This window comes from Pinus tabuliformis, chromosome J (assembly GCF_031772625.1).
Source record: "Pinus tabuliformis cultivar Carrire ecotype Pingquan chromosome J, CPIR1, whole genome shotgun sequence".
Lineage (NCBI taxonomy): Eukaryota > Viridiplantae > Streptophyta > Pinopsida > Pinales > Pinaceae > Pinus > Pinus tabuliformis.
Genome location: NC_142295.1, coordinates 761364599 through 761378804, shown reverse-complemented (window position 1 = coordinate 761378804; position 14206 = coordinate 761364599). Strand labels below are relative to the sequence as shown.

At 38.8% G+C, this 14206-nt stretch overlaps 1 protein-coding gene across 2 annotated transcripts in view; it reads left to right on the top strand.

Moving 5' to 3' along the window:
- The first annotated feature begins 1470 nt into the window (after positions 1 to 1470).
- Positions 1471 to 14206, top strand: part of LOC149228950 (uncharacterized) — a 96150-nt gene continuing 83414 nt past the window's right edge. For both annotated transcript variants that reach the window (XR_016247910.1, XM_089378429.1), the window contains exon 1: positions 1471 to 1776. Coding sequence is in view for 1 of the 2 variants with exons in the window: in XM_089378429.1 (XP_089234555.1) it covers positions 1673 to 1776 (104 nt within the window). In the remaining variant the exon portion in view is untranslated. The remainder of the gene's footprint in view (positions 1777 to 14206) is intronic.

The window sequence follows — 14206 nt, the reverse complement described above, 5'->3', positions numbered from 1 at the left end:
CTACATCAGAGTGGCAGCTCTCGGTCGACTTCGAGCCTGAGCTAGGTATGTCTTGTGGCGGATGATTCTCCATACGATGACTGACTCCTCCTCTACGGGCATGACCTCGCTGCCGCGACATGTAGCCGGCTCCTCCTCCGCCCGTTACACGAACCTGGCTGCCCTGAGCAACCCACCACACCAATCGAATATGAACCAAACACAGAAAAACATGACTTACCTCCCCTGCGTCAAAGTTCTTAGATTTCCCAGTGCAATTCCCGTGCACCTCCCCACTGCCTGCCGACGAGCTGGGTGGCGCATTGTAGGTCACGAAGGTAGACTAGCCACTCTAAGGGAAGAGCCACACCCGACGTTCTCCGCCTAATTGCTGCTCCAAAGGAGAAATTCCTTGTCGGAAGAAGACCCAAAGTGAGGCAGGGGAAGCAAGAGCCCACCACCCACTCACACCAGCTCCAAGACTGCAATTCTCGTCGCTATAGTTTGTCCTGTGCTCTCCTGGATCCCATGATCAAAGAGCTTGCCAATTCCAATCCCCCGCATACCCTTCAATCCCGAAACCATCCTACATCGTCGCCCCAAGCCTCCGTTTGAGCTAGGACGCCATTACCTCGCTGCTCTCTCTCACCCAATAGTCCCTCCTCATCGTCCACCCATTGCAAATGACCACCCTGTTGCCTCCTTCCTGCATTAAGTAACACTCGCAGGAGAGCTCGACTCCCAATAGCCATTAAGTCGAGCGTGCTACGCGTGGAGGCCCAACTGGCTCCACGCTCCAACCCGCAACCACCTGTCTCCTTGATTGGACACCGCCATCGAGGTTACCATCTAAATTAAACATTCTTTAATATAAAAATTTCAAAACTAATTGAAAATCAAAGCTTAAATAAAAAATAATATAACTTGCCCATAATATAAAAATGTTATAAAATAAAATTAAAATAAAATATTTTGATTTTAAAATGAGTTGTGGTTTTTGAGTAAGTGTTATTTATAAGCCATGGTAACGACCCATAGTATTATAACAAAGCCTATTTACAAATTAATAATATCTATTGTAAAATGAGATAAATATCTTATTTATTAAGTTTTAATTTTAAAAATATTAGAAAACAAAATATTTTGATTTTGAAATGAATTATAGTTTTTGAAAATGTGATTGTCAATAAATCATGATATAGTAACAAAGGCTAAATTATTAAAACATTTGACCAATATAATTATTTTTAGATTTTTTTTTTTATATATTATCATTCAATTTAAAATCATATATAAAAATAATAATTACCCATACATACACATAAACATACACATAAAACATTACTTTTTAATTTTCAAAATTTCCAATCTAATATATTTTTTTTTCCAAAATTTTATTAAATATAAAATTAAAAACAATATACACTACCTGCCCGGCGATAAAAACATTCGTAAGTTCATAACCTATAGTCCTCCAAAGTTGCCCAGATCAAAGTCAGAGATATCAATCAAGAGTCAAGTCCAGCAGGCAAACAACCAAACACCCGATATTAGTCAAAGCACGCTTTCTCTCACTGACCTGAGTTTTATGTTTACATTTAAAAGCAATTGATTGTTACAGATCCGAATAATTATTGCTGTTTTCAATTATGCTGTGAAGAAGGCGAGGCAATTATCCTCTGAAGAATACGAGATGCCTGAGAATAGCAGCCAGCAACGCGCGCCTTTTGGGGGATGGAGACACCGAGCTTCCCAATTTTATATGCTTCTCATTCTGTTTGGTTTCCCCTTGTTCAGGTATTTATGCCTAACCGTTTTCTGTTTTTTAACTCTACTTTCTTCTATTTTCGGGCAAGCTTCCTGCAAATCCTCTGTGGAGACCTCGAAATCGATCTCGTGACCACAGGCTAGTAATTGCAATCAACTAGCTGTGGACAAAAACCCACTCGGAAACGGAATCCATACGCATTAACTGAAGGAATTATTGAAATAGATATTACAATTTACTGTCACAATCGAGGAAATGGGCCTGTTGCCCAAAATACGATCGTATGCCACAGCCTTCAAATTATGAGGCAGGCCCACTGTAAAGTCCAATAATAACGTATTTTTTGGATTCCTGACAATTCTATATTTATGGCTGAGGACAGAGCAACATAGGACTTCGAGATTTCTATGGAAGCAAATACATAATGTTTATCTGAATGTAATGTATTTATCAAAAGGAGCGCTGACTTTCATAGACAGATTAATCAAAATGAGTTCTGGAGTGGGTTTGGAACTGTTATATGTTAAGGTTACAGTTAAGTATTATCATAACCAGTTTTGATTAAATTATTCGGGTCCACAAACTACAGCTGGACCTCCTCTTACCCCCTCCCTTTTTGTGTTATTCTGGGACGTGGTTAAAAAAACACACTTGGTGGGCCACACCACACAGAGCGTACTTCCTTTCACATGGCCTCATCCCTATGAAACCCGTCCCGTTTGGACGAGGCGAATTAGATCGAGGATGGAACTCCGGTGGACAGCTTAATACTATGTTGACCTAAATAGTGAACCAATTCCCTGTTTTTAGACGTGGACATCCTTTTACAGATTTGATTCCATATAATTAGGAAAGCTAAGAAGTTTAAACCTCATACAGGAGCAATTGCTAGGTAGTCGGAAGTCCTAATAATGTTTTTTCTGGGTCATAGTGGGTTTGCTATAGTGGCAAAATGATTTCGGGTGGTGTATTACTTTTATTACCAATGGAGTCATTGCTGTATCAATCCTGGACATCCTAGGTGGATGCAATGATGCTGACGAACTACGTCTAAGGAAGTTTTTTTCTTCTTCATGTTTTCTGGGTCCAATTTAAATTTTAGGTTGATAAGCACAGAGGTTTTGTAGTTTCCTATTTGCTTGTGTCCATCAACTAATACTTAAATGATAGATTGCCATCGACTTATATCGTTAAAATTAATAATTCCATCATTTTAAACATTTTGTTCGAGAGTAGTTTTGATCATTGTTGAAAACATCAGCATTGGCAAAAAAATCACTATTGGTCTAGAAACATTGGCATTGGAAAAATCGCTGAAAAAATAGACAAATATCGGCAAGATCCAACAAGCATTAAAAAAATACAAAACATTTTTTTTTTTCAAATTTTTAAACATATAAACTAACAAGTTCAAATAAACACATTGGCACAGAAGTATGGAAAAGATACTAAGATATATGGAGTGGATTCCAAATAGAAAATGATACATCAAAGTCGATACCAAATCCTAAAACTGAAACTTAATGACACATCAAAGTTGATACCAAATCCTGAAACCTGGTCTAATTAAGAACTCAACCGTGGACAACCAATACAAAATGACATCAAATGTATAAAAATGTATGTCAACATCCTGGGTCATCTAGTTTCTACAATTATGAATCTAGTAGCTCACTGTCAATTCCCTCACCCCCTTACAAGAAGAGGTGATGACTCGTTTGCCACTAGATAGTCCTACACCATCCAGCTGACGATCACTGGTGAGTGTAGGTGTATCAATTTGTGTAGAAGGTGGCACTAATGCTACCCCATCACCCTCCATACTATCAAAGTGCTCCTTTACCTCTCACTCTTGCTAGTGTTGCTCCTTTACTTCTCAGAACGCTGTTGCCACTCCTTTAACCACCTAGGTGCCTTCTCCTTCTCTAACCTAGGTGTCTTCTCCTTCTCTATAATAGGCATCTCATACTCCACTCCCCCACCAAGACAATACGCTAATGTTGTCCAAGGAAATGGCATCAACATCAGGGATTTTCAAGCCATATTATGTGGGACAGCTTCTTGCAAACTGGAGATTTAGTGGACATAGGTCATATTATTTTCAAGTGTCGAAAATCCAATCGGGTCATAATAAATTTAATGAATCTTGAGGGTCATATTTAGGATCATAAATATGTTAGGGGTCATAAATAATCAAAATTGTAATTGCTTAGTTGACGTCTTAACTTGTTATGCTTTTTTGAATGCATTTTTTGTGTTGGCAACCTAAATCAGTATAGATTTGCCTCAGCATCTGAATAGAAAAATTCTGTAAGAGTGATATTTTTGTGCCATAATTTCTCCACCAAGCATCTACAACAATAAAAAAAACTCTAATTACATTTTGTCATTTTATTATAATGGAAAATAGGAAATAAAGAAAATATAATTCAACTTTCAACTAAAAAACATAGTTAAAGTTCTAAAGTCTAATAGCTTACATGAAAATAGTTCGCGGGCATCCCTATACATTTCCATCTTGTGATTAATGGTTTTGCGAGCTTCTTGATTTGGTACCATCTTTGAAGACATGTAAGGAACCCTTTTATACCCTTGCCATCGAAATCAAAATTACATGAGTAAGCAAAGATAAGGCTGAGGACCAGAATTGCCACATGAAATGGAGCATCCTAGTCCATTGGTCGTCAATCAAATTCTAGATCTTCAAATATTTTTAATGTCTAATGGTACCCTTTCCCACATAATATGATTTGATTATTTCTTTGGTCCTATACATGGCCTCACACAGCTATCTCCTTGCGAGCTTACTCCCATCAACCAGGTAAAGAACCTTTACCAAAGGTTTTGCTAACCATGCTCACTGAGTCCACTCCTTCCTAGAAGGAATCTGTCTACACTACTTTAGTGATGGCTCTCCCATCCTATCTTGTGCTAAATGTACAGTTGCACTCATTGAAAATGAACATCTACTTCACTTCAAATTGGCAATGGAGCATAATTTGAAGAGAAGTGAAGCTTCTAGCAAGATGTGCAATTGTAGGACACAGCAACTCCCTATTTCATCCGAACTGCCTTATTAGGTTGGGAACAAATGCATATATGAATTTTGTGATGTTCTTAGCCTGATCAATGATTTCCTTGATAAAGAAGATTTTTTCCACATCCTCAAGCATCAGTTGATGCAATGGGAAGCACATGGAGTCCAAAACAGTGTGCGGTGCCTCTGATAAGCCCATTTAACAATTCACATAAGAATGTCATAATTTTCACATACACTGATGCGTCAATAAATTTAATAAACATTGTACGCTTTGGGCAATGTACCAAGAAATTAAGGAGGGTCCTATCCTTCTCATTTGTCCAACCATTGGACATTAGCATGCATCTAGTGGCCTGCCATAAATATTTTAGGTCCTTCAATCTAGCTTTGATATCATTATATTTTACTTGAAGAGCTGGCTTCCATAATCCCTAGTAGGTCGGACACTTTATATCCCTAGGCCAACAATAGCAATGTGAAATTCCCTCACCCTAGGTGACTTTTTTTTCATTGGAAAAAAACCATACTTCCATTCATAAATGTGAAAGAAAATACATTTTGTATATACACACAGAAGTGTGCATTCACTAGGATACTTCCCAGATCCTGTATTGGTATTAACAAAGTCAGAGAACGGAAAAGATAACTACTGTCCTGACATATTATGGATTTACAAAATTAATTTTTCTGTACATCAGCCAAAAATAAATATAGAGTTTGCTGTAGTGCTGTCGAAGCAGCAACCTCTGATAAACAGTGACAAAAAATCTCGTCACCCTAGGTGACTGTTGTCCTAATATTTCTATTAAGTGAATAACTCAAAAATTAATCTAGTTAACAACATATATTAATTTTTGAATATGCAACAATCACACAATATCTAAAAACAGTAACTAGCAGAAGCATAAAACAATTCACACATACATAGGTAATTTCCTCTTTCAAATCTGTTTATCATTCAACTAATGAAATCTTACAAGGGAACCTCCACAACTATTGAAACCTAGCAGTTACATGGCAAACAAATCCACCCCGACTTGAGGTCTATGGGCCATTGAAAAGAGATACAACTTGCACAAAAATCCAGCAAACAACAGTTGCTATTATATCATTGTGTGTCTTGTTGTATGATTTGTTGTACATTATTGTACGGATCGGTGAAGCCCATACTCTGCAAGTATACATCTATCTTGGAATATGATACTCTTGATGCTTGCTTGAATCCATGCAAGACCTTCTTAAATCTACAAATATGGGAATCCTTTCCATTTACCTCAAAGCCCTAAGTTTACTTTACGTACACTTCTTCCTCAATGATCCCATTAAGGAAGGTTATCTTCACATCCATCTGATGTATCCTCTATCCCATAACTGAAATTAAAGACGTAATGGCTCTAATGGAAGTGTACCTGGTGACTTGAGCAAATGTCTCCTCATGGGCCACTCCCTGTCTTTGGGAGAACCTTCTCCCCATAAACCTCATTTTGAATTTCTTAATGCTACCATCTGTAATATGCTTTATTTTGTGGGGCCACATGGAATTCACCACTGACTTCCTCTCTATTCTAGACACCATGCTCCATGCATCATTCTTCATTATAGAGGTATACTCCACGATGGCATCCCGCTAAACCTATTGGTTTGCTTCACCTTGAAAGCTCGAAAGCTTTGAATCTTATGATGTTGCTCAGCAATGCCATGTAGTCTAGAAATTTGTTTAGAGGTTTTCTCTCCCTAAATGCGCTCTTAAGAGTCTCAACATACTCTTGAGTGTCCCTTAATGTTTGAGTGAACCATCGACGTATCCTGACAAAAGTGGAAGGTACTTTAAGGTTGTCCTGTATTGAGACCCATTGATTTTTGTGGTGACCCAGGCTCATGTGCTTCTTTCCGCTCATCCTCTGTCTTTGGAATAGTCTCATGGTGCTTCTAGAATGCAAGATTCTCCTTGAACTTTATGTCCTTGCTCTTTACTATCTTCCTTTCATTTGGAATATAGACCCTATTGGCCTTTGGAATCTCACTATAACCTACAAATAAACCCTTTTCGCTGGAGGGCTCCAACTTGGCCCTCTTCTCTACCAGTACATGAATATAAATTTGTTAAATTTGGCAACTAGGGCCAAACTCCACCTTGGACAACTCATATGATGAAGCTGATATTTTTATTGGATTCCTCTTTCCGAGAGGTGTAGGATTGATCTAAAGATCATCTCATTCTGAGATGTACAAATGGAAATATGAATTTATTTTGTTTATGGACAAATTGCCAAGGTCGGCCAGCAATCTAATGTAGGCTCAGAAGCCCAAAAGACATGTCTTTTCATCTTCAACGTTGCATATAAATAGAAGGTGCATCTATCTCATTTGGACATCATTCATCTCACACATATTTCTCTCTCCTCATTTGATTGGGTCGTTCAAACTTCAGGCTGCCTTCTTCTCCCCTACATGTGTGAAGTTTGACTGCAATTTTCTGTTTCTAGCATTGACCAAGTTGCAAGAAGTTTGACTAGCGTTGACCTTGTTTGACTGCAATTTTTGTCGAATTATTTCTGTTTGGGTAGGCCGCATTTCTAGGCACATAAATCGAGGCATTCTGAGCTATTTGACCAACGTTGACCGCAGGTTTGACTCTGTGTTGACCAAGTTTGATTGATATTTTCGGGACTGTTTTGGGTTGATTCGGACTATCCTTGGAGGCCGAGTTGACTGGGTTTGACCGAGCTGATTTGGAGGAAGATTTCTGCTAAGTTGACCAACGTTGACTTTCTGGTTAGGGCATCTTGTTGACTGTAGTTTGATTGGACAGATTTGACTGTAATTGGGCAAGTGAATTTTGTATATTGTACTCTCTCTCTCTGTGCTGAACTTTTGAAGAATAATAAGAAGATTTGATCAAAGGGTTTTCCCACATTGGGGTTTTTCCTTGGCATTCGCCAAATATTGTGTCCTCTTGTCTTGGCTTGTCTTCTGCTTTTTATTTATGTTCTATTTGCATTTACTGTCATGTTAATGTGATTGCTAATCTGGAAATTGATATTGGGCTAATAAGGAAAATTGAAGTAAATTGCTCTTAAGCATAGAACATACCATTGTTATCTAAAATTAACATGGAATCGGAGCTGAGGTGAAGACAAAGCCCAAGCAAGAGTGAAAAGAGCAATCACTGAGATTTGTTGGACAAGGACAAGAGTCAATGGCCTCCGCATCTTACTTCAAGCCTGATGACAAGCTCAATGATAAGTCTGATTATCATGCATGGAAGATGTCTCTTGATTTGACTTTGGAAGAGCAGGATGTTATGGACTATGTGCAGGGAAAGATCATTGAACCTCCTTCAAATGCACCGGTTGCCGCTAAGACAAAGTACAAGAAAGGTGAAGTCAAAGCAAAGAAGATCATCAGGGATTCTATTAATAAGCATTTGGTTGCATACATCTTTGATTTGAACACATCCAAGGAGATGTATGACAGGTTGGTTGGCATGTTCAAGGTTAGCAATGCAAACCAAGTCCTCTTTCTCAAAAACAAGTTGAAGGACATAAAGAAGGGAAGAGGTGAAGATATCCAATCCTACTTCATGAGGATTACCGAGATAAAAAATGATCTTTTTTCAATTGGAGAAGTTATTGCTGATAGGGAGCTCACTCTCATTGCCCTTGGAAGACTCCCTTGTGAATGGCATGTGTTCAACACTACTATCCTCAACAATGATAGGATTTTAGGTTTTGATGAATTGTTGACTAGATGCACTCAAGAAGAAACAAGGATGATGGAGAGAGACATGCCTTCAAATAGGAATGAACCTACTGCATTCTCCGCTCATGCTAAAAAGAAGAACAATGCAGGTTCAAAGAAGCAATGTCAAGGAAGATCGGGATTCAAAGATGGAAGGAAGGGAAGATGCTTCATTTGTAACAAGTTTGGCCACTATGCTAGGGAGTGTCCTAATAGAAGGGATACACCTCATGATGATGACAACCACAACCACAACAATTTTAGGGGCAACAACAATCAAAGGAATGGCAGATTCAACAACAAAGGAAAAAGGAATGCTCCTGCTACTCAACATGGAAATGGTCGACCTCCCAAAAGATCAAGAAACTCCAGGTATGATGAATCTAATGTTGTAGATAACAAGCAAAAATAATTTTATCTTATATCTGCCCTCTCTACTACCTCTCCTCCGGATACCTTGGGAAATTGGTTGATTGATAGTGGTGCCTCAAGGCACTTCACTAGGTATAAGGAAGCTCTTTCGAATCCGATAGAAAATGATACAAATTTGGAAATCATTCTTGGGCACAATGCCACCTATCCCGTGAAGGGAGTTGGGAATGTTACTCTTCAATTGAATCAAGGCAAGGTTACTTGGGAGCGGGAGCGAATCCCAGAGTGTTTTTTTATATAATATATATATTTTTTATATTTTGATGCATATATGTCAACAAAAACATGTAGAATGATGATTCAGATATAAAAAACATAAAAATCATAGATTGACCCATATAACAACAACCATCTAGAAGTTATAATCTTCATCAACCACGTTCACAAGTTAGTAACATACAACATATTGAGTCTCATGAATCATGATTCATCAATCTTAAAGTTTCAAGCTTTCAAAATTCAATATATAACGTTTATCGTCATTGATCACCAAAGTTGTACTTGTAAGCTAAGTGTAACCATTACAACAAATAGTATCTAACATGAAATGAAATGTTATAAAATGAAATGAAATGAAACAACTTTCAATTTTCACGAAGCATCATATTCATAATTCATTACCAATGAGTTATAATTGCCAACTTCCAACTTAAATTGTCATATATTGTTTACAAAAAATATCATAATAAATATGAAAGAGTCAATAGTTATTAAAACTACTAGAAACTAGAAAAGACAAGTAAATCTATCATCTATTGCTAATGCTTGGGCCTCTTGAGTCTTGCCACCACGAGAAATGTCTAATTTTTTAGTCTTGTTGGAAAATCAGGATCTTTGTCATTAATATCACCCTCTAAGCATTAATATCCAGAGGTATCTTTGTAATTACCTCTGGATCTGTATAGGATTCTTTGTCATTAATATCACCCTCTAAGCATTAACATAAGATAGAAAAAACATAGCATGTCAAGTCAAGATTTTGTTTGAGTGACGCGTACATTTTTAGGAGGGTCATGAAAGAGTAGTTCGACAACCAATGTCACTAACATCAAGGTACATAAAGGGACTGGTGCTCTTGATTAAATACGAGTTCCATACCCTAATACATGACAAAATCCAATGGAAACATTGCAATCCCCCCAATCTTGAAATCCTGAAAAACTGATAAGTCTGCTCGATTTTGAATGAAATCTAAAATTCTACTTTCTCCATATGAAATCCAATGAGGTCGGAACCACTCTCAAACACCTTGAGTCATTTCATGGTAATGTTAAAATTTAAGTAAAAGGATGAAAATGAAGATTAAGGAGAATGTCACTTTTACTTTAAGAATTTAACATTACCATGAATCACATATCAATACTAGGGCCATAGGTTTGATCATTAGGTTGCCCCACTCAAAACTTATTTGTTTCTTCAAAAAAATTTGCATTTGGAATATTACTGCAATTTTTTTTGCAAAAAAGACTAAACGCTCCCAAAAAGGCAGGGAGCGCGCTTCCAGCATGGATTGGGAGCAGGAGCGAGAGTGGGGGGGCGCTCCCCTGCAACCTTGAATCAAGGTAACACCATTCATCTACAAGAAGTACTATACATACTTGATCTAAAGAAGAACCTGGTATCTATCTCGGCGATGGAGGACAAAGGATTCAAGGTAGCATTCATCGATGGAAAGGTACGTGTTTGGAAAAGGAATATCAAAGAATCATTTACTCTTGGATTCAGGGTTGATAGCCTATATCAAGTTGGAGGAAGCCCATTGGGAGCTATGTCTTGCGACACATCTCTTCAATCCGAATTGTGGCACCGGAGGTTTGCTCATCTACATTATAAGGCTCTAACCGATGTGAGGAAGATGGTGACAGGTATGCTCGAAATTAAAGTAGAGCATAAAGGTGTTTGTCAGGGATTTGCCGAAAGAAAACATACAAGGGGACCATTCCCCTCAAGTGATAGCAAGACTACTGACATTTTGCAATTGGTTCATTCTGATCTATCTGGTATGATGCCCGTGACATCTTTGGGAGGATATTTATATTATGCTATCTTTGTGGATGATTTCTCTTGCAAAACTTGGATATATTTCTTGAAGAAGGACGAAGTATTCTCATGGTTCCGTTCTTTCAAAGCCTTGGTTGAAAATCAAACAGGGAAGAAGATCAAAATATTGAGGACCGATAATGGAACCGAATATGAATCAAATGAGTTCAATGACTATTGTAGAGAAGCTGGCATTAAGAGGGAGACTACTACCACATATACTCCTGAGAAAAATGGTGTTGCTAAAAGGAAGAACCGTTCTATTATAGAAGCCACTCGTGCCATGCTTCATGATCAAAGCCTTCCGAAGTTCTTATGGGCGGAAGCTGCCAACACTGCCGTGTATGTTCAAAATAGATGCCCTCATCAAGCATTGGACTCCAAAACTCCCGAAGAAGTTTTCATCGGTAAGAAACCTGATGTTTCTCACTTTAGAATTTTTGGTAGCCCCATATATTTTCATGTGCTGAAAGAAAAGAGAAGCAAATTGGATGCATCTGGGAAGAAAGGAACATTTGTGGGCTACAGTGAAACTTCTAAGCTAAGTAACCAGATTCATCCTAAACCCCCTACGAATCCCGAATCCAGCGAATCTGACACGATTCGGTCTGGATTCGTGTCCAAATCATATGACACGTCGAATCCGAGGTCGTGTCACGATTTTCAAAAGCGTGTCGCGATTTTGGGAATCGTGTCCTGTTTCCAGGACTCGCTAAGCTCAGCGCAGGTATGAAAAGGGCGTGTTTGATCATTAATATTTTCATTTGGCAAGTGATTTGTGTTGTTGCAGCAAGGAGTAGAGCATTCAGCAAGGAGAATCGACCACCGGTCCACTAGGTAAGTGCATTTGCAGCATTTCTGATCTCACTGTTCAGTGTTTACAGTTTGTAGAATGCAATTTCTTCCATATGGCATAAACTAATGAATGGGGTGGTGAACCATTAACGGTTCCGGGTTTACATTATGGCCCCTCGTGCTGTCCATCAGTTCACTAAGCAGCTCCATGCCACAGACTTTTCTGACCTCGGATTACTAGTCAAGCCCTTTGACAATCCTCGGTCTCCATCTACAGGTCTGTGGCCTATATTTCTTCACTTGTTGGAGTCCATATCTCGGTCTTAAAAGGCCTTCTCACCTGGGTTGTGTATTGAGGTAACTCAGGCTTCTATTCTGCCAGCAACCAAGCTTTATGGCCTCCTTTTCATGGTGAACAGAGGCTTGGCCCTCCTCCACAGAATTGTGGCCATTCTCTCATAGATCAGAGAATATAATGCCTATTCTCGGCCTCTCCTTCCACAGGATCAAACTGCAATCTTGGAGAAAACTTGGCTGCCCAAATACACTGAAATCCTGTACGAGCTTGGCAAGATCAAAACCCTTCTTTGCTGCGAGTCATGAAATAACTTTATATCTGGACAATGGAATCTATTTAATTATAATTTATGTGTATTGTAACCTTCAATTTCTCAGAATACTCTGGCAAGTTGCAACCTTGAATTTCCAAAAGACATGCTAAAACTGTCTCTGTTCTAAGACTGGCATTTCACCTCCATTTTTTTGCATTTTTTACAGCAGTTTGTATATGATTTTCATTTTTTATTTACAAATTTGTGCATGCTTTGTAAGTTTGCTCATTTTTTTTTACAGGTAACAGTGTTCATGGCTCAATCAAAGGCAGCAGTTAGGGGGCAAAGGAAGGGCAAGAATGTCATGGGTAGAGATGCCCCTCCTCCCCCAATATCATCAGAGTCTGCTGCAAGTAATGTTGAGGGAAGAGAACTTAAAGACAATGATAAATATCCATTGTGGAAATATGTCACAAGAGAGGATGGGCCAAACAACAAGGGAAAGGGAGGAGGCAATGTGCAATGGAAATGCAATTTTTGTAACATTTCTTTCAAAAGCACATATTACCGTGTGAAATCACATTTGTTGGCTCTACCTGGTTGTGGGATTGGATCTTGTAGAGCTATTACTTCACAAAAGAGAAAAGAATTGGAAAAGGAGGCCAATGTTGGTATGGAACATGTGGCACTGGCTTCAAAATCAAAAAAACCCAAGAATGAAGACCCCCTTCCATTTTTGGGGAAAGCCACCACCAAATTTCCATTTGAGAGTTCTACTTCTACTGGGGGATAAGCATCAAAAAGAAGAGCACTTGGTCCAATGGACAAGATTTTCCAAAAAGAGAGACGGGAAGAGCTTGATCTCACCATTGCCTTCTTCTTCTATCAAAACTTCATATCATTTAATGTTGCACATTCACCTTTATTTGTTGAGATGTGCCGAGCTCTAACTCAAGGGGCTCCAGTAGGGTATGTGCCTCTTGGGTCAGAGAAGTTGAGAACCACATTGTTGACGAAGGCAAAAAAAGAGGTGCAAAAAATGCTTGAGCCTATTGTGGCATCATGGCCAACATCTGGGGTTAGCATTGTTTCTGATGGATGGACAGATCCAGCACGACACACAATCATCAACTTCATGGTGTCTTCCTTGAATGGTCCAGTTTTCATGAAAGCAGTGGATACACTTGGTGAATACAAGGATGCACAATTTATGGGTGAGTTATTTATTAAAGTTGTTGAAGATGTAGGTGTTGATTCTTGTGTGCAAATCATTACAGATAATGCACCTGTTTGCAAGGCTGCTGGCATGATTGTGGAAGCTAAATATCCACAAGTGTTTTGGACACCTTGCATTGTCCATTCATTGAACTTAGCACTGAAATCCATTGCTTCTGATGTGCTTTGGATTGGAAGCATTATTGAGGATGCAAGACATGTCCGTAACTTTGTGCAAAATCATACAAATGCCCTCACTATCTACAAGGAGTACAACAATCTATCATTGTTGAAGATTGCTGATACACGGTTTGCATCTTCATTCATGATGTTGAAGAGGTTGAGGGAGGTCAAGACCGCTCTTGGGTCCATGGTTATTTATGAGTTTTGGTCTTTTTGGAGAAAGACAGATCAGGCAACCTCTAAAAGAGTGAAGGACACAGTGCTAGATGATGCTTGGTGGGAGAGGGTAGATCTAATTATTCGGATCATGGACCCTATCATTTCTTTGCTTCGAGTTGCAGATACAGACAAACCCATCCTAGGAGAGGTTTATGAGGGATGGGATTCCATGATTGAGTCTGTGAGGAGCATTATTCTACAGAGTGAGTGCTCCGAGTATGAGACATCAACAGAGGCCTTCTG